The 24,713-nt window shown below is 39.9% G+C and overlaps 1 protein-coding gene and 1 long non-coding RNA gene across 7 annotated transcripts in view; one reads left to right on the forward strand and one right to left on the reverse strand.

The window, feature by feature from the left end:
* Positions 1-18,466, forward strand: part of LOC127433982 (uncharacterized) — a 23,906-nt gene extending 5,440 nt beyond the window's left edge. The window contains exon 3 of the long non-coding RNA XR_007895963.1: positions 18,332-18,466. This is a non-coding gene — a long non-coding RNA (uncharacterized LOC127433982). The remainder of the gene's footprint in view (positions 1-18,331) is intronic.
* apc (APC regulator of WNT signaling pathway) overlaps positions 1-24,713 on the reverse strand; it is a 62,948-nt gene that overhangs the window by 3,088 nt on the left and 35,147 nt on the right. For 3 of the 6 annotated variants that reach the window (XM_051686349.1, XM_051686350.1, XM_051686352.1), the window contains 13 exons: positions 19,314-19,398; positions 18,318-18,507; positions 15,664-15,772; positions 15,422-15,535; positions 15,213-15,296; positions 11,312-11,392; positions 7,133-7,231; positions 6,481-6,859; positions 6,051-6,146; positions 4,493-4,632; positions 4,126-4,398; positions 3,793-4,007; positions 1-3,697 (listed from right to left, as the gene is read on the reverse strand). The exon at positions 1-3,697 is cut by the window's left edge and continues 3,088 nt beyond it. In XM_051686349.1, the coding sequence (XP_051542309.1) occupies positions 1-3,697; positions 3,793-4,007; positions 4,126-4,398; positions 4,493-4,632; positions 6,051-6,146; positions 6,481-6,859; positions 7,133-7,231; positions 11,312-11,392; positions 15,213-15,296; positions 15,422-15,535; positions 15,664-15,772; positions 18,318-18,507; positions 19,314-19,398 (5,562 nt within the window). Of the gene's footprint in view, positions 3,698-3,792; positions 4,008-4,125; positions 4,399-4,492; positions 4,633-6,050; positions 6,147-6,480; positions 6,860-7,132; positions 7,232-11,311; positions 11,393-15,212; positions 15,297-15,421; positions 15,536-15,663; positions 15,773-18,317; positions 18,508-19,313; positions 19,399-23,608; positions 24,309-24,713 lie in introns of those variants that run through there. The other 3 variants (XM_051686351.1, XM_051686353.1, XM_051686354.1) reach the window with 3 other exon arrangements.

Here is a 24,713-nt window from a genome sequence, read left to right on the forward strand (position 1 = left end):
CTGAAATGCTGGTATCCTGTTGGTGCTTACTGGCTGATCTACACTGCATTTCAAAGGTGGAACTTTTCTTTGCTCTTTATCTTTTCGAAGCTCAGCCTTTTCCTTGGACAAGTCCAGATCATCATCCTCAAAATCAAGAGAACTCAGTGAATCATTGCGAGAGAAACAATAAGGTGTGCCCTCTATTGGTGTGTAATGATGCGGAGAGTCAAAGGCAAACCCGGGACGTGCTCTCTCCACAGCATTAGCAGGCTTATCTCTGTACTCTCTTGTGACTACTTTGGGCTCTGGCTTTTTGGTTTCTTTGTTTTTATCTGGATATGATACCGCTTCTGGCATGCAATAAGGAGCCTCTGACCGTTTGAGCATTCTTGCTCTGTACTCACTGCTTTGTGGCATGGGTTTTACAGGAGAAGTAGGCTTTTTCCTTTCCAAGTCTTGCTGAACTAAACTGCCAGGGGCAGTAGATGGATTCTGAGCCTGATCAGACATCTTCTGCATTCTGAATTGCTTGTGAATTTTGCCTTTGGGCATTGCAGAATTGATGCACTCTGCCAGAATATCATCTCCTTCATTCTCAGCCAGAGCAGATTGTGTGGGAGACGATATACTAGTATCTTTAGACTCTGCACTTCTCCCCTCAGGTAGAATATCTCGTCTTGGACCAGATGCTTCGGCATGGGAAGCTGTACTTTCAAGACCTGCCAACTCATTTGGGGGTGAATCTATAGTTAGATCACTGAGAGATGTTGCTGTGGAAAAGTTAATGGGCGTTCCCTCAACACAGTACACCCGTGGCATTTCCTCACCATGAGCTATGGTTACATGTTTCTGCTGTTGTCCTCTACTTTGTGGAGGCAACAATTTATAAACGGGGAGCTGACTTGGTTTACGAACCACAGGTGGGGGTATTCCTGAAGTGGTTGTGGGTGATTGCTTTTTGGGTTTTCGTGATGATTTTGTTGGCATTGCTGAATTAATGCAAGCCTCTAGAATCCCTATGTCATCATCGTCATCTGAGTCATCTAACATGTCCTTCCCAGCTTCAGATGTTGATGGTGGTTTCTCCTGAACTTTTGGCTCTTCAATATCTTCGTTCTCAAGCTCAACCTCATTACTATGGTCATCTTCATGAACTGGAGGCATTATCTTTAGCTCAACATCTTTTGGAATAAAAGGTTCATCTAAACTTAATGCACTAAGGCTTGAAGCACAAGAGAAGCCATCTGGAGTGCTTTCTGTGGCAAAATGTAAAAGAGTATCATTATCTGGCAGAACCTGCACTTTCTGTACAGCAGCGTTAACAACTGTATGCCTAGGAGCCAAATCCTGTTTTTCAGAGTGGGGTGGCACTGTAGATTTTTGTTTTACAGATGAGGATCGTGGTGGTGGAGGTGGTGGTGTCTTGCTACGGCTTGGAGGCATCGTTTGTCCAGGGCTATCAGGCAGATCACTTGGGCTGATAATTCCACTGACCATCCCACTGCATGGCTCACTTTGCACAGAACTTGCAATGGAATGGCTCTCAAAACTGTCAAGGGAGCTGACAGATGTACATCTGCTGAACATGAGAGGAGTCTCTTGTACATAATGTTCAGGGGGACTTTTGGGTGTTTGGGCACCACTTTTGGATGGCGATTTAGAACCTGATGAAAATTCCACTGTTTTGTGATGCCTGGGGCCATCTCCATGTCCTAAGTGTCCCTGATGTCTTGGGGGTTTCATGCGGCCATAATTCACAGATGACTGGCTCTCAGCAGTGTGTTGGTCTGGCACAATGCTACTATGGGATTCCTTTTCTGATATAGGCAGAGCTGGGTAGTTAGTGGCTGAGACATTACGCTTGCAGATTTCCATTTCATCTTCTTCTGAGGACAATGATGATAAAGAGCTACCACGTGAGAAACATATGGGAGTGTCCTCCACACAATATGTCTGTAATGTTTCTTGATTTATTGTAGGAGCCTTGCAGGTTGGGTTCTTCTGAACTGCTCTAGATGGTACTGATCTGCTTTGTGCAGTAGATAGGTGAAGCTGTTTTTGCCTACCCTGATTCTTTATGGATGCCACAGTGGAGGAACTATGTTGGCTTAAATGGTCTTTGACAGAGCTCTGGGTAGAAGATGGCTTTGAATGACTAAACATGGCCTTCTTGGAGGAAGCATCAGAATATTTCAAACTGTAATCAATTGGCTGTTCTACATGGTGATCCTCATTGTATTTAATGCTGTAATTTGAAGTTTGTTCATTGAGCTGTTCTTCCTCTGAATAGCGCTCACTGTAGTTTGTTGGTTTGTCATCTGTATAATCATCAACTGCGCAGAGGTTTTGAGACATCTTTTTGTTAAGTCCATGGCTGGAGCTACTGTTAATTTGTTCACTGGAGCCCCTGGATCTAAATCCAGGCATGTCCTGTTGCACAAACCTGGGCTGGTACTTTTTGAGTTTGTCTTCTCCATCACTACTGCCTTCAGTGTACATGGGGTACCCGGGGCTTTGGGATCTTGGTGGTTTCTGATCAGGCCGTTTCATTTCATCATCAAGGAGCTTGGGCCTTGCCCACCTTTCATTCTGGCTTGGGCTTTGTCGACCAGAGTTGAGTTGTTCATCTGAATACTTCAAACTGTAGTTGATAGGTGTGTCCACATCTCCATCATCATCTTCCATGTGATTTGCATTGTGTATTTTATGGGCAAGATCTGCTGGATATTTTCTGTAGATGCAGCATTTGCCTTCATCATCTTCCGAGTACAAGTCTGCTGATGGCTTCATTTGACCCCTTTTACCATAGCCATCAGTGCTGTTGACACTATTCAGACTGTCATTAGATGCTCTGTACTCCAGTTTGGGCACTGGACACGGTCTTCCTGATGGGTCAGTTTTGCTGTAGCTATAAATGTTTTGGTGGCTATGCACAGCAGTCTGACGTCTGATCATGTCATCTTGCACTGCGTGAGGGTCTGGCATGGATCCTGCAGTTCTATCGTCCATACTTAAGTGCATGCTCTGCACTTCCTCCATAACAACTGCAATTTGAGCTGCAGTTGTAGGTATCTGTAGCATTCGCTTGGCAGGCTCAGGATCTGGATGGAACCCCCTTCGCTCCCGATCTAGACTTCTGTCCCTCTCGGCTCGGACATTTTCTGCATTTCCTCTATTGTCTCGAGAGGATGGACTTGAGAGGACTGGGGTGTTCATATAAGGTGAGCGAACACTGACTCCGTTAGGGCTATAACCGTCTGACCTACAGACACCATCATAGTCACCATAGACATTATGCTTGTGTCTTGGCTTGGCCCTGTGAGAGGCCTTTGGGCTCAAATTGTCAATATTATCAAAGGTTTCAGAGAGGTGCTGTGCATCAAGTTCTTCAATTAGTGCTTTCTGTTTTCTTACATGGAGGGAAGGCAAACTTGATCCAGGAGACATTATGTTAGCATCCTTATATTTCACAGGCCGATTGGCCATGAGGTTTCTCAAAGCAGCTGCACTTCCCATAGCTATCATCTTGTGTTTGGAGTGAATGAGGTTCTTCAGCATGCTAACTGCACCCATGTCCCATAATGCCTCCTGATCTTTTGCATTGCGGGCAGAGAGATTCCACAGTGTTCCACAGGAGTTGCTCACTATTGTCAGACTGTGTGATTTAAGGTGCTGAAGAAGAGTCTGCAGACAGCTGTTTTCCCTCAATATTTGCCTGAAAAAGAGAAAGGAAAAGGTTAGTTGCTGTTCAGGCACATTTGATTATCTAATTAAATTATTTCAGTTTATGAAATGTAAAGCATCCTCAACCTGTGCTCTTCATTTGTGGCGATAAGGCTTGACACGTTTCTCAGGATACCACCACCACTTTCTATTATGGCAAGGGTGTTGGTTTGGCTTCTGTATGTTAGAGTGCTCACTAAAAAGGCCAAAGCTCCTGGAACGGTACAGATATCAGCTTTGTTTTCAGTGCAATGAGCTGATAGGTTCCAAAGGGCACTCAGGACACTTTTTAATGTGGATTCCTGTAAAGGTACATAAGTACAAGAATTAGTCATTTTCTTTAACGTGTTAATGAGTGGATTTTTGGATTCTAACATTAATTTTTAAAGAATTTATTACAGAATTTTAGAGAAACCTCACCTTTTGAACTTCTAAGGCACACTCCATCAGGGCCCTAACACTACCGACTTCTCGCAAGATCTTCTTACTGTTGACATCAGCTCGCCATGACAGATTCCTCAAAACACTCGCAATTACCTGAAGAAGTAGGCGGTATATCTCAGTGCGTGAAATATTTAATGTGCTACCCTGGCAAGCATTTCCTAACAGTTGTACCTGCTGTAAGTCCTCACTTTCTGACTTCAGTTGAGCCACCATGGCCCTCATGCAACCTTTCATGGAACAAAGCGTAGCCTGCAGGCATGACAAGACAAAAGTTGCAATTAAATAAGACAAATATATTCAATAAATGGCTACATTTAAAACAGATTTTGATGGGATAACTTGCCTTGTTTGCTACATCCCCAAAGGTAAGATTAGTGAGACCCATCCCAGCATATCTTCTGAGTGTGACACTGTAGTGATCATTCGTAAGACCGTAAATCTCACAGTCTACTTGCAGCAGCTCTCCAATCGCCTGAAGACCACCTACACAAACAATGCATTGAAGCATTTAGCCAATGACATTTAGATTCTTAATTTCTTCAAGGTCTAACATGATTAAAGGGGTGGACAAGTTTCAAGGCCTGTTCACATCAAACCTGTTTTTTTCGGTGCGATTGTTCATTCCAAACGAGCTTTTGAAAGGTATTCACAGCAGGTCCGATAAATCATCCGGCAACAATACACATTTTTTTTCTTCAGACTGTGATGAAAACTGACTGACCAATGAGAAGAGCTTTTTGTAATTTTTCCAGAGTCGCTGCAGCTGCTCAATCCAGCATGTTAGTGGCACTAATCAACTGGCAAACACCGGCATATGCTCGTAGTAAAATGTCCCATTAAAAGATGCATGCAATCTTTTAGACAAACAAATTGCAGAACCACACTGCTATTTTTATTGCAAGGGAAATATAACAAAGTATTGCTATAATTTTAATAAATAAAAGACCTTGAGCAGTGTTTTCTTTTATAATATTTTTAATATATGCATCATATACTATACTGTTATTCTCAATGTACATTATTCCAAGGTGGGGGGTCTGGGTAGCTCAGTGGTAAAAGACGCTGGCTACCACCCCTGGAGTTCGCTAGTTTGAATCCCAGGGCGTGCTGAGTGACTCCAGCCAGATCTCCTAAGCAACCAAACTGGCCCGGTTGCTAGGGAGGGTAGAGTCACATGAGGTAACCTCCTCGTGGTCGCTATAATGTGGTTCGTTCTCGGTGGGGCGCGTGGTGAGTTGAGCGCGGATGCCGCGGTGGATGGCGTGAAGCCTCCACACGTGCTATGTCTCCGTGGCAACGCGCTCAACAAGTCACATGACAAGATACATGGATTGACGCGGAGGCAACTGGGATTCATCCTCTGCCACCCGGATCAAGGCGAATCACTACGCGACCACGAGGACTTATAAGCGCACTGGGAATTGGGCATTCCAAATTGGGTGAAAAAAATAAATAAATGTTTACATTATTCCACATGTATTTATTTCACTGTGTCTTGTGTTATATTATCCAGGCATTATTGCAGGCATTATAAAAAGAGAATTTGAGTTCGGGTATCTGGAATATAGACCAACTTGTAGCAAAATACATTGAAACAGCGCTTTTTACTCATCTCACCAGCATAAAAAAAAACACAGAATATACTCCTCAAAATACACCAACATCATGGAAAGAACATAATTAAACAGTTATGCCAAATTAGGAAAATAAATGCTTTAACAGTATTATTATATTAATCTCAGGAGTGTACAGGAGTGAGATAGGTTTTTGTTTCATTGTTTTATGGACTCTGTGTGAATAGACCTTCCGTCAGCGGTACGTTTCACAAAATCGTCATGGATTTGGTGTGAACAGGCCTTCACTCACAGTTTTTTGGTCAAATCAATGTCTGGAAAACATACCAAGCTCATTCATCGCATGCCTGTGTTCTTCATCAAAGGACAGCTTCATGAGAACACAAACTGCTGGACAAATCTGATGCTCGACAGGAGAAGGCACTGTAATGAAACGAAAGTAAATTATTTAGCTCATACAGTTCCACATGCATTAATTATATATCCACTTAGAACAGTTATAAAATCATCCATTAAGCTTAGGCTTATATTAGGCTTGTAGTAGACTGTGGAACAAACACACTGGAGTGGTTACACATCAGTGCTGATAATCCAAAAATGGCCATATAATAAATTGGCTGATATATCATCCCGTTCCACAATTAAAGAAATGCTCACAGATCTAAAAATAAGGATACCACAAGACATCTAATTTCCCTTATGTGTTATTCCTGACCAGTTAATACAGCAGACAAGCTCGAGATAAACTGAGTCTTACTTGGGTTCTTGTCCTGGTCTACGCCACGCTCATGACTCTCTTGCCACTCCCAGCAGGTCTCGCAGTATGCCCTGATCTGCTCCAGTAGGTGGAGCACCCGGATCTCCCGTCGGCCGCGCTTGTCATCGGGCTGTGAATGGATAATGTTATGCAGGGCGGCGCTAGCCCTCGCCCGGGCCTCTTTGCTGCCCCGAGAATTTCCAAGCAACACAGAGTCCTTGTCATTGCCATGTAGAAGCTGGATGAGCAGCGGCAGGCACCCGGACTGACGCATGGCAATGCAGCTGTCCTGGGAACTCGACATGGCCAGGAGCGTCCGAGACATGTCGTCTTTATCATGAGTCCCCAGCATGGACAGCAGAGAGTACACCATTTCAACCTGCATACAAAACATCAGACTTAAGGATGAGAGCTGTTGGCTCACGGGAACCTAGGTTCAAATTCGACCTGGGTCATGCCCCGATTCTATTCCCCCTCTTAACCCTACTTTTGTGTCTACACTAACTATCCTCTAAAAATAAAGGTGAAAAAAACCAAAAATAAAAAGGCTAGAATCCTAATTAAACACAAAGCAAAGCATGACTTGCATTTGCAAGTCATTTTTGTCTTGAGAATTTCATTACTCAATATGGAAAGTTTAGCAGTAGCTTACCTTAGTGCCAAGATGACTTGTCAATCGTCGTGGGACAGAGTAACTTCCAGTACTGCTCATCTCACTGACTGTGTCGTGATCGACTCGAGAACTTGAGCTCTGTCAGCCAAAAAAATAAATGGTAGATTTAAACACTTTTTGTCATCTTAAAATTTGAGCTGCCAGAATTAACGCGTTAACGCATGCGATTCATTTGAAAGTTTAATGAGTTCATTTTTCTTTATCGCGATTAACACATTTAATGTTAATACAGCAAAAACCACATAAACTCTTGTTGGGAAGGGTAATATGTCCACCCAGAGTCATTACACTGACCAGAGGCAGTAAGCATAAGGGCGCCAAACTCATATATATATATATATATATATATATATATATATATATATATATATATATACACATACACACACACACACACAGATCAGCCACAACATTAAAACCAGCTGCCTAATATCATGTAGGTCCCCCTCGTGCCACCAAAACAGCGCCAACCCGCATCTCATAATAGCATTCAGACATGCTATTCTTCTCACCACAATTGTACAGAGTGGTTATCTGAGTTACCGTAGCCTTTGTCAGTTCAAACCAGTCTGGCCATTCTCTGTTGACCTCTCTCATCAACAAGGCGTTTCCATCCACAGAACTGCCGCTCACTGGATGTTTTTTGTTTTTGGCACCATTTGGAGTAAATTCTAGAGACTGTTGTGTAAATCCCAGGAGATCAGCAGTTACAGAAATACTCAAACCAGCCCATCTGGCACCAACAATCATGCCATGGTCCAAATCACTGAGATCACATTTTTTCCCCATTCTGATGATTGATGTGAACATTACCTGAAGCTCCTGTCCCGTATGACTTTATGCACTGTACTGCTGCCACACGATTGTTTGATTAGATAATCGCATGGATGATTGTGACATCCAGTGAGCGGCAGTTCTGTGGATGGAAACGCCTTGTTGATGAGAGAGGTCAACAGAGAATGGCCAGACTGGTTCGAACTGACAGAGTCTACGGTAACTCAGATAACCGCTCTGTACAATTGTGGTGAGAAGAATAGCGTGTCAGAATGCTATTCTGAGATGCAGGTTGGCGCTGTTTTGGCAGCACGAGGGCGACCTACACAATATGAGGCAGGTGGTTTTAATGCTGTGGCTGATCGGTGTATACATATACATATATCATAGGCACGCTCCCGAAGCGAAGGCTGTTCCAAAACATAGGTATCTTTTTTTTTTTTTTTTTTAAACATAGGTATCTTAATTATGCTGCCTCATAAGATACCTCATTTTGGAAAAATTTTAAGATAGCAATGTATGTATCCTTCCCCGGGCAGGTGATCCCAGAACACACTGTGATGAGCTAGGTGGAAAAATAAATCCAATAAGGCGGACGAAGCGAGAGAATCTTGGATTATAAATATATTTCTAATACATTCAATACTGAAAGTATTGATAAAAATGTGTTTAATATAATAGAAAACTGAATAATTTACACAAAATGTGTGTACTAGGCGTATATATGCTTATTCGAGTATCGCATTGTTCCCATCGCATGCGAGTCGAGTCTCGTGTGACGAGGGTTATTTGAATGACGTGTTCCAAAACGCTCTCTTATAAGGCATCATTTCAGTAAGGATGCTGCCATAGAAGACAGCTGCCTATGTAGGCAAGTTTTGGACCAATCCCATAGTGTCAAATTTCAGCACGTTCAAAATCTTCGATTAATCGCGATTAACTATGTAAAATTATGCGATAAATCACTATTAAAAATTTTAATCGACTAACAGCACTACTTAAAATACAGCAAATAAACATCTGTTTGCATCTTTTCAGTTGGGCTGGGTATCACCAACTACCTCACATTATAGTGCCTTGCAAAATATTCAGACACCTGACCAATTATAAAATATTACTGAATTACAAATGGTGCATTGAAATTTCATTCTATTTGATATTTTATTTTAAAACACTGGAACTCAAAATCAATTATTGTTAGGTGACATTGGTTTTATGTTGGGAAATGTATATAAAAAAATAAAATAAAAAAAACTGAAATATCTTGCTTGCACAAGTATTCAACCCCTGTCCTGTGGAAGCTGCCAGGTTCCACCGATGAAAGAAATTACCCTAACGAGGACACAATTACTTCACCATTGGCATCCACCTATGAATCATTAAAGTTGTAATCACATTTTCTGGATAAAGAACCCATTGTTGAAGGATAATCGGTCAGGCTGTGAATCTGAAGGAAAATGAAGACCAAAGAGCATTCCACAAAAGTTAGAGATAAAAGTAATAAAAATGCAAAGATTACGGAAAGGGTACAAAATAATATCCAAATGTTTGGATATCCCAGTGAGCACCGTTGGATCAATAATCAGGAAGTGGAAGCTGCACCACACCACCCAGGCACTGCCAAGAAAAGGCCGTCCCTCAAAACTCAGCGCTCTAACAAAAAGGAGACTTGTGAGAGAAGCCAAAGTGAGGCCAACAATCACTTTGAAGGGGCTACAGAGTTCAGTGGCTGGGAGTGGAGTAATGGTGCACCAGTCAACCATATCAAGAGCACTGCATGATGCTGGCCTGTATGGAAGGACGGCAAGAAAGAAGCCGTTACTCAAAAAGTACCATCTGAAAGCACATCTGGAGTTTGCCAGAGAGCATGTGAGTGACCCAGCTGCGATGTGTGAGAAGGTTGTGTGGTCAGATGAGACCAACATAGAGCTTTTTGGCCAAAACTCAAAGCGCTATGTGTGGCGCAAACCTAACACTTCCTATGCCTCAAGACACACCATCCCTACAGTGAAGTATGGTGGTGGCAGCATCATGCTGTGGGGATGCTTCTCATCAGCAGAGATTGGGCATCTTGTTAGAACTGAAGGAAGAATGGATGGAGCAAAATATAGGAAAATACTGCAAGAGAACCTGCTTCAGGCCACTAAATAACTGAAGCTTGGGAGGAAATTCACCTTTCAGCATGACAATGATCCCAAGCACAAGGCCAAATCAACATTGGAGTGGCTCAAGAACAAAAAGATGAATGTCCTACAGTGGCCCAGTCAAAGTCCTGACCTCAATCCTATTGAGAATCTGTGGCACTATTTGAAAATTGCAGTCCACAAGCATCACCCAACCAACCTGGACAACCTGGAGCAAATCTGCCAAGAAGAATGGGCCAAAATCACTTCGTCACTGTGTGCAAAGCTGGTACATATGTACCCCAAGCAGTTATTGCAGCAAAAGGTGACTCGACCAAATATTGTGTGGGGGTTGAATACTTATGCAAGCAAGATATTTCAGTTTTTTATTTTTCATAAAAATATTTCCCAACAAAAAAAAACAATCTCTTGAGTTTCAGTGTTTTAAAATAAAATATCAATCAGAATGAAATTTCAGTGTACCATTTGAATTGGTCAGGGGTCTGAATACTTTTGCAAGGCACTGTTCAGTTACAGGTACAAATCAGCATTTAGATGAGCTTTTTGAAAATACAAAAAAATACTTGCAGTCCCCCAAATCTACATTCAAATACTAAAAATATGGAAATATTTAAGTAGCATACAAATAAAATACACTGCATTGAAAAGGACACATTTTTTTTTACTCTGTAAACGTTTGGCTCAAATCCAACTCACTTCCTGTACCTAATCCAGTGACATATAGCTCACACCATCTGTCTGAAAAATACCATGTGAGACTACTGCAATAAGCAAGTGCAACAGTATGAAAAACAAATAACGGTCCCGTTTATGCTTAGAATTTCAAAGTCTCAGTAGGGCTCTGTAACCAACAATAAAATAATTTGCATTTTCATTCAAATCGTTAATATTCAAAGCACACTGAAGCTCTTGGCATGGACAGAAAGGGCTTTTAAAAAGGGCCTGAAATCCTTGGCACCCACTGACTGATTATAAAAGGGCCTTCTTCATGAAACCTCAAACAAAAATTAACCCAATTTAGTGGGAGACTATTAAAAATAAATACAATAAGGACTATGGAAGTACCAGTCCTTCAGTACCAAGTTGATGTACTGACAATTCGATACCCGAGTGATTTCGCAGCACGATTTGAAAAGCCTTATAGGTTCATCTATAACCGGTAAACAAAAGTTATCATTCTCTGCCTTTACCACACACATTGTTTATGATCAACATGTGTTTGAACAACAATCGTCCTTACCTGCGGGCAAGCTGCACTACCGCCGCCAGCATCCCCGGACGCATTTGCACCTTCGGTTTGGGTCACCGGTTCATGCTTGACCTGATGATTGAATGTGGACAATAAACAGCAGATGTGAAATTGAGTAAATTAATCCAACAAAGCAAGCAAGGCATCCCTGCCCAACAGAGACAAAATCACAACTAACATAGAATGAGAAGGCAACTAAATCATCTTGATGCAAAAGAAAACGGTCAGGACAGGTGGAAAGAGAGAGGCTTGTTGGCTACAGAGTAATCCGCTCCGTGTGTTAGGATAGAGTGCTCAGGACTCGATAAGTGGACACTGGTCAAATATAGAGATATAGAGAGAGAGAGAGGTTGAGTAGACCCTAGGGCTGTAGGACAGCAGCTGCTGGAGCGTCAGGGCTCTTTCTGTCCTACATCTCCATCACTCATTCAGCTGACGAGATTACAGCAACAGAGGGGGAGCAAAAGTATAAGTGTCCAATAGGATTTATCCTCTTACAGGGACATTCACATACACAGATATACTGTACACACCCACACACATATCAGTGAGTCTGCATATAAACACTTATATGTGGAAGTGTTATTATAGTTTTTATTTTTTTATTTCATTTATATTTTTATATTTTCAATTTTCATTTGAATTTCAGTTTTAGTATTTTTCTTGTTTTTTTGTAGTTTTTATTCGTTTTTATTTAGGGGCAGAGCACCTAAGGTGCATAGGCACATATTGTATCCGTTAGTTTTCTTCTTCCTCTGGCTGGGAGTCTGTGGCAGCCCATAGAACCATACACAGGAAAGTTATGAAATGTGGCACACTGATAGAGGACACTCTCAGAACACCTGAAGCTCCTTTAATACAGCTAATATTGAAGTAATGTTAAATATAGAGTGACATACGGTCACTTTCACTCCTAGACCGTATGTCCAATTTGCACAAAATTTTTCTTGTATCATGTAGAGACACTGGGAACAAAAAGCTGTACAAAGCTTCTTGATAGACCAAAACGTTTTCGAATACCGCTTCAACCAATTTTATGGTGAGCACGCCAAAATGGATGTGAGGCTGTATCTTCACAACGCTTTGGCGTATTAACACGAACCTTGGTATATGTCATAGCCATCATGAGTTGAGGGTACCAGCAGCATTTTGGCACATCACCACCTAGTGGTCAGGATATATAAAAATGTTTTGAATAGTTTGGCCTATAATTATGAGGCTGGTCTCTTTGGATTCCTTGGGGCATAACGAGTCGAATGATACCCAATTTTGTCGGCCATATTGGGCATCGGCAATTTTTTATTTAGTTGTAAATTGCTTTATATTACAAAAGCATAGGCGTATCATTATAAAATCATCGGGGCCATGTCCTGAAGGTCCTCAAAAAGTTTGGGAACAGCGCCACCTAGTGGTAAAAAGATATGATAAAACGCTTATAACTTTGGATCACTCTGGTCTATTTCAACGGGACTTATTCTGTTAGCTTCCTTGGGTCATGCCGAGCACGGTGACACCACATTTGCCATGGTCCACTATACTTCCTGTCTGCCATTTTGAATTGAACTGAAAACCTATTTTTTTCTATCTCCTCCTAGGCTGAACGTCCGATGCGCACGAAATTTTGCCTTTATCATCTAGGGACCCTCCTGACAAAAAGCTATCTAAAGCTTTTCGACAGACAGGACGATTATTGAATAACAAATTAACAAATTCAACCGAGGGATGGCAAAAATGATCTGAGGCTGTATCTCGGCAACACTTTGTCATATTGAAATGAAACTTTGTGTTCGTCATCACCACCATGCCTTGAGGGTACCTGAGCACTTTGGGCATAGCGCCATCTAGTGGTGCCGAAATCTTTAAAATTACTTTTTGGACTATTTCTTTTCAGTACTTGACCTTATGATCTTGTCCTGAGATTCCATATGAAGTTTCAGGATGGTGTCATCTAGTGGTCAGAAGTAATAATAAATGGTCCTATGTACAAATTGCCTTTATACTGCTTGAAATCAGTGGATGATTCGGCAATGCTTCAGTGCCACAGATAGTACTGGGTGACACAACAATGCATTTGCTTTTTAGAGTCACTGTGTCGTATTCAAGTACTCAGCACTCGTTTGCTTTCTGCCAACCGTCATCACAACAGTATAGCCCATTAAACAGCTCGCAAGTTCTGAAGACGCAGAGTATGCGTGCACCGAACACCTCCACCTATCGTTGTGGTGCTAGATCTGACCATTCAAAACTGCAGATGAGTTCATACTGCTCCTTGATACATAATTTTGGTCAGTAAAATTAAACGAAAACAAAAACACGAAAATCAAATATAATTTTTGCTTGTTTTGCAACCCTGTGTGGAACAATATACTAATATTATTACGACACCTAAAAATAGACTCCTGATACATTCACATATAAAAATGTCACAAAAACACTAACATACTCATCTATAAACAGGTAGCCTACAGATAAATAGCAGGCCGACTAATCAGACATCATCTGACAGTAGTGGAGTGCAACAGTGCCCACCCATTTTTTCTCAGCGGTCTTGGTTTCGGAAGTGTTTTTTCCAATAATTGTTTTCCATAGGGATTTCATACAAGTCATGAACCAAACCAAACAACTCCAAAGTGAATAACAACTTTACAAACTTTGATTTGAAGCACTTAAGTATTTGAAAATCGTACAAAAAGACAAAGGTACAAGACTGGAATGAACTACAATCCCATGAAGCATTGCAAATGACGTAATCAAATTAAAAACAATGCAAAATATAAAACTATTGATTTAAAGTTGTGCATTACAAGAAACAATATACTTTGTTTAATGCAAAATATTTAGATATGCAAAAATATATAGGTAGTTTGAAAGTGTAGGGAGAGTGACTAGACTGCGTCATTGGGAGTGGGTGGTCACTGCAGAGCTCTTTTGGTGCGCTTTGCTCGCCTCGATTCTGTGATTGGTGGATCTTTCTCTTCAGGATCATGGGAAGATCTTCACTAGGAATTCCACGAATAAACATGATTTTTTTTTAAATGAAGTTGAAATAACATGGACTGATGACTTCAACAGAGGCATATACCTCTGATTAACAACCTCAGAGCTCACAGTAGGTCTGTCTTTAAAGGTTTATGAGTTATCGAAAATCAATTCGCCTATTGAGAAAATGAATGGAATTTTTACATCCGGAACCAGACCGTTGCTCACTATTGTCTTCAAATGTATTGTTGAAGGTGGTGGATTTAGTTAGTAACTACACTGAAGCAAAGTATGCTATCATCACGCATAATTGTAGAAAACATTAAAGCAAAAAACAAATCTAGATAAACTCACTAAATCAACCATTCTGACTCAATCCCATCTGTACATCCTAAAGCTGTCACACTCCAGTTTTATGCTCAGCCACACAAAGTCTGATGCATTAGCAGAGCATGCTCACTGAATTGAACTTTCATGGCTTCAGCGTGTGCATGCACAAATGTATTTACTGTAGTCCACTTAAGATAGCTACTCAACTGACTTGGCACAAGCAGCTTAAGAGAAACTGTTCTGCCGATTGCTGCAAAACCACAAACTAAAAGCGGAACATTCTAAATTAGAATCTGCACAGCAAACACACTGATGCTAAAGTGGAAATGACAGCCTTTACTAAGTAAAGGGGATTAAACGTGTTAAGAGGAACAAATGCTTGCACAATTTGACCACAGATTTCCATATCGATATAGTGGTTATCATATCGATTTTTTGGGGGAGCCTAAAAGGTGTTGACAACACAGTGTGCTAGTGAAGCCTCACAATTACTCTTATATTTAGGGTTGGTTATTTTAACAAAAATGTACTAATGTAGTTAGAATTATTAGCATGTAGGCAGCAGCTGAGAATAATCCAGTACCTCTGAGTCAGCTGAATGGGTTTGCAAACGTGTCCGGATCCTCAGCATGTCTTTTTCTATCTGCTGTATCCGTGCTACACGCACCTGACAACAAAGGATGCAAACTCAATCGCTAAACACTACATCTGTGGTTTTACAATTTAAATTCAGAAGCCTGTTTTCAGTTTCAAACAATTTCAGACCCTTTCAATTTCGGTTCTTGTGCCCACCTGTGCCCGTTTCTCCATGTCCTGACAAGTGCCTAGTTGTTCCTCCATCGCCGCTCTGATCTGTCGGGCCTCGTACTCCAGTTGCCTGCGAGTCATATCAGTCTGCAAAGAAAACTAAAACAACAACAATAGAACCATAAAGCTACAGAAGTCGACAAAGATTATATACAGCCAGTAATGATGAGCACTGTAGTGAATATCACACCACAATTAATATTACAGTTTCAATACGCTTTGCTTACATTCTCGGTGAGCGGTAGACTGTCAATCCGTTTGGTGAGATTTTGTAACTGGGCGTAATACCAGTCTTTTTCCTTTTCTTCCTTCTCAAGCTCTGCCATCAACAAAGACCTAATAAAAACAAAATCATTCATAAAAAAATAATGAATTTAGAGAGAAAGCCAGCAGACAACATAAAAGAAGGCTTGTAAAATGTAAAAGAGACTTATAAAACGGACAATACTGGGTCTAAAATCTGATTGGGCGAGCAACGTTTGAAGCCACTTTAAAATAGCTTATATGCACACTGGTTTAATCAGTTTAATTTCATATTAATCTCTTCAACTCTGGGGCATGTTTGGGCAGTCGCCTGCATTTTTCACACTCAAATTTAAAAGCTCACCATTTACACACACTGTAGATTAATTGCCAAAAATGTGTCTAATTTTTTAAAACCGCCCCCCCAATAAAAATAAATTTTAAAAAAACTCCAAATATACCATATTATTCATGAATAAGTTTACAATCTTATGTTGAACAGAATTAAAGAAAAGAAAAAACCGGTTCTTTTCACTCCATCCCCCTCCAAAAAGTCTTATTTCCTTCCACTAGATAGCAGCAACAATAATTTTTCCTCAATAACCTTCCATCACAATATACAGATCTGAAATGTAGGTGGCGCTCTAACGCATTTTAGCCCTCACAGATGTGCTCGTCCATAGACATTCAGTCTAATTTTCAGTTCAAGCACCACCCTCGTTATTTCATTGATTATCTCGGCCTATGAGTGGACTAGAAGCTCAATCTAGGTGTCATTAGAACGCTGAGCTCCTCCCCTTTTTGATGATGTGTAACATTTCATCATCAATAGTCAAGAACATATCATTCAGATTTGTTTAGCATGCTTTTCCTGCTGGGCCGCATATTTTGTTCTGGACATCTTAGATATAACATTGGATTATTATCATTGGATTAACTGCCTAAGGTAATAGCAGAATTTATTTTTAGCTATTTGGGGCTTACAGCAGCAGTGATTGGCACATAAAAGAGATGTTTGTATTTGATGTCTTACAGAAATCATATTTCACTTTGATTATTTTGAAAATCTTTCAAACTGTGGTATTAAGGCAACAAAATAAACTGCAGTCAAACAAGTTTCAAACAATACCATATATGCCTGATTTATGTATATGGGGACTTGAGCATTTTAAATGTCAACTTTTTTCACAATATAGCACCCCCTTTTGGACCCGCCGGTGGGTCCGCAGAGTTGGAGGTTAATGGGTCTATTTGCCTGGCAATTGTAAAGCCTACAGTTAGGGGCCGTTCACACAGAATGCGGGGGAAAAAAATCTAGAGGTAGAGCCTTGAACACAGGCATCCATAGAAGTTCTTTTTAATTTGAAAAGTTAAAATGCAGAGGCTGACAATAACAACGAGACTACAGAAAAAAACTGCGGATGGATGCAAAAATGTGTTTGGAGGCTATTTTATATTACTCGGCCTAAGAAATATTTATTGCAATTATTATTAATACATTTAAGGTGAATTTAGGTTAATTGAGACACTTTTTATCAACGAGATGAATGGCAAAAAAGTGGCCCAACTGACATGAATTTACCTTAATTTTATTTAACACCGATGTCTTTCATAATACTGATGTTGACACTTGGGCTGAAACGATAAGTTGAAGTTATCGACAACGTTGACAAAAAAAACTGTCAACAAAATTGACATATTGCGCAATATGAGATAATTCAAAGAAACAACATTTCTTGTAATTCAGTGGATGTCATTTAGTGGTATTTTTGAAAGATGATTTTGTCCTCTTTATTGTTAGTAAGCATGTTTAATACAACCTTTTAATTTGGAGTACAAGCTGATAGTCGGTTAAGTACTAATAAATAATCATTGCAATAATCGCCCAAATAGTCGAATAATCGTTCTAATAATCGTTATTATTATTCGATTATCAAATAAATCGTTAGTTGCAGCCCTAGTTGCCACCACTGTAAAAACAACAAGCCACTTAAAACCATGTGTTACAGTAATTTTACCACGGTTATGAGAGCTTTAGGCACTTTGCTTCTTGTTGGAGTGATGTTCGATTTGTGAACAAATCGTTAATTTGAACCGATACTTTTAATGACTTGATCGAACCGATTTGCAAAGCTTTAGTAGATCACCCAACTGTAAGGAATGACTCTGTTTAGGTGTAAAACTGGGAACAATGTTATCAATATGGGAATAATTAATATTATTAATAATTTACATTATAAATATTGGCAACACTCTTGTGATGTTCTTAACAATAATGTTCATTTGATCAAATGTATAATGCCGCACGGGACTTCTGAGAACACTTTTGAGTGAGGACTCATTTTTTTTACTGGTTGAATTCAATTAATCGGTTCACTAAACTGAATCGGACTTCCCAACACTATAATGTTGTGGCTGAAAACAACCCTTAAACATGGTAAAATCACTGTAATGCACAACCTTAAGTGGCTTATTTCTTTATTCTGACACCTGAGTTGGCTATCAGGAATGTAAGATCTGTACCACATTTAGCCACGCAAGTCTAATCTACATGAGCTTTAGAAGAAATCTTTAATTAACCTTCTTACAAGGCACTAATCAGCCATATGACCAGACCATCTCATCCCTTTACACTCACCGTTCTTTCTCCAGCTCTTCTAGGTATCCAGTGCTATCTCTGCCCCCATTGGCTACTCCTCTCCTGGGGAAGGAGCTCATGGGACTGGGACTGGGGCTGCTGTCAGCTGAGTGACCTGAACCGGAGCTCTGCAGCGAGGCCTTTGACCTCATCTTATCATTAGAGAAACTGCCGGGGTCTAGACTAATTTCTGCAGGACAGAGGGGAAAATAATGATGCCTACTCTTTGTACGGCCACATTATGGCACATCTGTGCTGTTAACTGCCTATATAGGCAGCTGCCTTCTAAGGCAGCATACTTGCATCTATAAAACCTCACAAGAGACAGATTTGGAATGTTAAAGTACACTTCCCTTAATTCATCCACAATAATGGATGCAATGCAACCTAAAATGAGCTTCTCTGTGATTGATACATGCAATGCTACATTATAATTTGGTTAAAACAAGGTAACAAGAGGAAGCATAATTATGTTGCGTATCTTTTGGAACAGTCTTTGCATCTAGAGCGCTCCTAAGATGTGTATAAAAGGTAGGCATCTCACTACGTTTTGGAACAGAGCAGAAGTATATAGTGCGAAAAAGACTATCATTATGATACTGCAACGTGAAAAATGATATATTAAGTTGAAAAGTATTTTTATACATCATAGCAGTTCTTTGCATTTTATTTTAACTTAGAAATGATTGTATAAAAGCATATTTTTTACTATAATACAGTTTTAAAAATGTGTTGCGGTAATGACAATCATCAATGGAAACAATAGGAACGCTAAAAGTAAAATGTTACGGTAATGAAAATTGGGGGGTAAAATGTGTTTCAGTGTCCTGATATTAATGTCACGATGCAAAAAATTTTAATTGTCCCAAATGCACGCTTGATGCAAAATATAATATTAGTATTGATTTAGGGTTAAATATTTTCTTGACAAGTTTCATAAGAATCACCCAGTGTGGATTAATAAATTGCCCTCCTGACAAAGTCGTGCATACTTACCTTTAATTCTCTCCAAAAAATCAATCGGTCCTTGCGAATCGTTGGAGTCCTCTTCAATACCTCCTTGTAAATGCTTCAAAACCTCCTGAAAGAGAAAAAGGCTTTGCTATTTTCTCTCTGAAACACTCAAAATACCTTATCTGTGTGCAGTACAATGTTAAAAGCTATCTTTAGATAATACAACATGAAGCACAGAAGGTTACGAAAAAAAGATATTTTTGCCTCCCACCACATGCAAGAACTTTTCTTCTGCCTGTGGTTTAAACTCGGCTGATAAAGAGAAGAAAACTTCCATCAAAGAGCTCTGAATGCTTTGAAGACATGAGACACAGAGATACAAACAGCTTTGAAGTTCTAAAGATGCACCTGCTAATTCTTTAGTGCTGTGATTTCATGCTTGATGTGGCCGTGGATAATGCCCAACAGGCCATGATATTACTGTCATTTCCTTTCAATGGGGTTTTAGACACTGGTGAAAACATTTGTGTTCAAAATGAGCCGGTGTAGAAAAGACGTTTACCACAGTGCGCATAAGCCACAGAACTGTCATACTATGAAACAAACCTAAGGCTCCCAACTGCATGATTGTGCATTTGTAGAACATACAAATATTGCGTGTATATCACCTCACAGCATCCATAGAGGGGTCAATGACATGACGAATACACCTCTTCTCTGATGAACATGTTTTCAGTTTCTGGGTTCAAAGTCATTTTGATATTTTTTCTGATAAGTCTCATTATCAGAGGTCTCATTAAAAGCAAAAATTCTTGAAAAAATAAATTTTTGGCACAAGAAATGTAGAATATTTTTTGAAGTCATTCTGATAGTTTTCTGGGGCTTAAAGTAAAAAATGTCATGTGGTGTAACCGTCCAGAGGCAGTAAAAATGTGTTTATAAAAGTCTCATTAAAGACCCCCTCCAGTGAAAATCATGCCCATATGGTGTTTTTTATATGCTAGAAGACATAACATGACAATGCCATGGCTGAGCATTTCCACATTGAAACTGCAGTTTACCAAAGACAGTCTCAAAAACACGGACAGCCAGGGCTTCATATGTCACAAACCTAAGGAACCAATCCCGTCAATTTGCAGGGTGGGGCTTTCCATATCAACACGCTTCGGCGAAGCAAGGGGTATCAGGAGAAGCCAGGTGTAGCTACATATCGTTTTTTTGCAAGACCTGTTCTGTTTTCGGATGCAAAGTTGTCAAAGGACAAATGGTGAGCCTTCATGTATTACCAAAGGATCTGAAAATCCGAGATAAATGGGTGCAGTTTATTTGGATTATTCGTATTGTCTCAGCAAACCTTCCAAAGAAAACTCGGGTTTGCAGTAGTCATTAGCCAGAGAACTGTTTTGAAAATTGTACCCACAAACAGGTGGGTTTTGCCACTAAACATATATTGAAGCCCAACACGGTTCCATCAATTTATCCTGGGGACACAGTGAGCCCGAGCTGCAGGCGAGCAGTGCAGAGATGGAGGCGGGGACTAATTTACATATTCATAGATCCGCGCATACTAATTGAGGCAAAGGTGTAGAGTTTGAAGGGATTATTTTCATGGAAAAAAACTTTTAAATATGTAATTTTAATTAACTTTAATGAGTTTTTAGGGGTTAAACCAGTGACTGGAGAGGGACTTTAAAAAAATAAATAAAATAAAATAAAAAATAAATAAATAAAAAAGTGTTTTTGCCCTTGGTAAATGTGGTGTAACTGTAGAGGCAGTAAAAAAAAAAATAAAGTCTCATTAAAAGCAAAAATTCTTGAAAACAGAAATTTTGGCACGAGAAGTACAGAATATTTTTAAGTCACTTTGATATTTTTTCTGGGGCTTAAAGTAAAATATGTAATGTAATGTAGTCAAAAGCAAAAAATATTGAAAACAATTTTTAGCACGAGAAATGCAAGATTTTTATTAATATTTATTTTTCTAAAAAGCAGTTAAGCACAAATGTTATAAAATATTATTAATTAGGGCTGAGCGATATGTAAAAAATATTTGAGCGATTACTGCCTTAAAAAACATCGTGATATCCAATTACATCGTCAACCCCACTCTGGTTGATGAATTTTTTTGCTTTATTGATTTTGCTTTAAAAAATGTATTAATTTATTGAAACACAAAAAACATAAAAGACATTTCTAAATTCAAATTGAACTTTAAACTAAAAAAGCAATAAAATGAAGTGATCAAAAAATCATATTTAACCACCTCCCCAAATCCAAACATTTACCATCTCCACTGGCTCCATTTGCCATCACGCAAGCATCCATCAACGACACCAGGTGGAAAATTACTAATAGCCTACAGGTTAAGAAATAAATTATAAATGTAAAGACAATAACACTGAAAATAAATAAGCCGAATAAATTCCCTTGTGTTCCCAAAATAATGCTGCCATTCTTATCAAATTTGTGTTTTTATTGCGTTTTGGTAATACAGTTAACACTGCCTAAAAAAAGAAAATAAAACTCAATTTTAGGATCAAGGTGAATGTGTCTTGTATTACTTTATGATTTAATCACTTTCGTCTTTGTTTCTTTAATACAAAGATATATATTACTGAACCTGCAGAGTTGCGTTCACAAAGAATGCTAACTGCGCGGAAATAAAGCGAACTAAACTCACAGCACCTTCTGAGATAGTCTTCGGTCATTTGCAGCATTCTCACAGACGACATTATTCTTGCAAACCGTCTTCAGATGAATGAAACAGAGAAAGAGTGAAAACTCTTTACATGTGCATGTTCCACATGACAGACTCGTGCTGCACGCCTCTGACCAAACAGAGAATCAGACACGAGCATTGACGGCTTTTCTTTTGTCTGTTCTTAAAAATATAATAAAGTGGTGTAAAGTGGAGTTCCAGGGTGTGCTGAGTGACTCCAGCCAGGTCTCCTAAGCAACCAAATTGGCCCAGTTGCTAGGGAGGGTAGAGTCACATGGGGTAACCTCCTCGTGGTCGCTATAATGTGGTTCTCGCTTTTGGTGGGGCGCGTGGTGAGTTGTGTGTGGATGCCGTGGAGAATAGCGTGAAGCCTCCACACGCGCTACGTCTCCGCAGTAACGCGCTCAACAAGCCATGTGATAAGATGCGCTGATTGACGGTCTCAGACGTGGAAGCAACTGAGGTTCATCCTCCGCCACCCGGATTGAGGCGAGTCACTACACCACCACGAGGACTTAGAGCGCATTGGGAATTGGGCCTTCCAAATTGGGGAGAAAAAGGGGAGAAAATCTATATATATATATATATATATATATATATATATATATATATATATATATATATATATTAAAGTGGGTTTCTTCAAGCACATGTCTTTGTGACTAACAGCATTTCTTGTCTTGTGTCACTCCGAGACAGGTCACCCGCATGTTGCATGTAGATGAGCAACATTACTCATGCATGAAATACATTTAGACAAGGAGCTTGTGAACTGGATTCAGCTTTGTCGCATTTTGCGGGTGGCGGGTGCTAGTTTCACACTCTGGCCGCTGTTTAATATATTTGGCGACTTTCCAGATCCATGGTTTTGCCATTTCCCGATATTGTTGATCATCGTCTGTTCGCAATCGGCATCGGGATCTTTTTAAGACATTGTCGACATCCGATTACATCGTCCTATCGCCCAGCTCCATTATTCATATTTGAAAAAGTCATGTGGTGTAACCAACATGTAGGTTGCCATTTTGTTATTTATGTTGACAAAAACCATAAAGACATAGAATTTTTTTTTTTTTAAATATCCAATATTTTGACATTTTTATGATTTTATGATTTTGTTTAGGTCATGTTGTGTAAGCCTGAAAAAACTTCTTGAAATTAATAATTAAGTTGTTTACACTCACATGTATTCAAGGTGCAATGTACACCACTTGACATTTTAACATTTTTTTCTTAGAACATGCTATTATGAAACCAAATAAGTCACAATTATCACATTTCTACAGACTTGATGTGTTTCAAACTAGATTTTTAAAAGATTTCTCATTTTTATCAACTTGGACAACCATGACCTGGAGACCAACTATTAATATTGGTTTACATGTCAGCCATTAGACCTTCTAGCAGTAGGATGACAATGCATAAATTTGCTTTTTAAATGTTTTAATATAATTTGCACCCTTAATATTCCAAGTATAGCACATCTGTTTGCTTAATTACACAAACTTTATCAAATAAAATGCAAATCAAAATGGTTAAAAGCAAGGGTCAACAGAGTTTGAATACAACAAGCCTAGTAACCAATTTTAAAGATGAGAATGCTTTTTACAGAACCTACCGCACTACATCTGCTGACGGTTTTGGTAAATATTCCTTACAGCATCATGACCGACACCACCCAAAATGTGGTCCAATCCCTCGATGATACAAATAATGCCTCAAAAGCATGTCAAAAACGAGACATTTCCAAGCCTCTTTTGATAACATTGCATTCTCAAATGTGTTTGCAAGCTGAAGCAGCCCCAAACAATGCTGTAGCCTTACAGGAAGCGGCTACCCCCCCCACGTCCCATCCTGGAGACCCAAACTCTCATGAAGAATACAGATGCTTCCCCATTCAGCTCATAGGACCACCCTTTCCGAATGGCCATAGGTCAGCATGGTCAAAGATCAAAGATGATTTCGCAGTTTATCTTGTCTTATCCAGTAGAAAGCAACAAAACAGAGTTATTCAGTGTCTCTGAAGCATCACTCTGTGTTTTCTCCCTAGGGAGCATGACGTTACATTTGAGTCGTCTCAGGAAACAACAGCTTCATTATAGGGGAGTGGTCATATGATTACGGAGCCTTTACCACGCTGTGAGTCACAGCAATATAATGAATCAAACGACAGAATGACATACCATCATTGTCTTTACTCTTTAAACACATCATGAGGTTAAATTAGACCTTATTTACTTTCTTAATACATGTATCTGGACTTATTCTGCACGATTCATCAGTGCACGTTAGGGGTGGGCGATAAGTAGTATTTTTTTCCCCCAATTTGGAATGCCCAATTCCCAATGCGCTCTAAGTCCTCGTGGTGGCGTAGTGACTCGCCTCATTCCGGGTGGCGAAGGACGAATCTCAGTTGCCTCTGCGTCTGAGACCGTCAATCCGCGCATTTTATCACATGCACACTATGGCTTGTTGGGCGCGTTACCATGGAGACGTAGCGCACGCGGAGGCTTCACGCTATTCTCCGCAGCATTCACTCACAACTCACCACGCGCCCCACCAAAAGCGAGAACCACATTATAGCGACCACGAGGAGGTTACCTAATGTGACTCTACTCTCCCTAGCAACCAGGCCAATTTGGTTGCTTAGGAGACCTGGCTGGAGTCACTCAGCACACCCTCGAACTCGTGACTCCAGGGGTGGTAGTCAGCGTCAATACTCG

This window comes from Myxocyprinus asiaticus, chromosome 43 (assembly GCF_019703515.2).
Source record: "Myxocyprinus asiaticus isolate MX2 ecotype Aquarium Trade chromosome 43, UBuf_Myxa_2, whole genome shotgun sequence".
In the NCBI taxonomy this organism is placed as follows: domain Eukaryota; kingdom Metazoa; phylum Chordata; class Actinopteri; order Cypriniformes; family Catostomidae; genus Myxocyprinus; species Myxocyprinus asiaticus.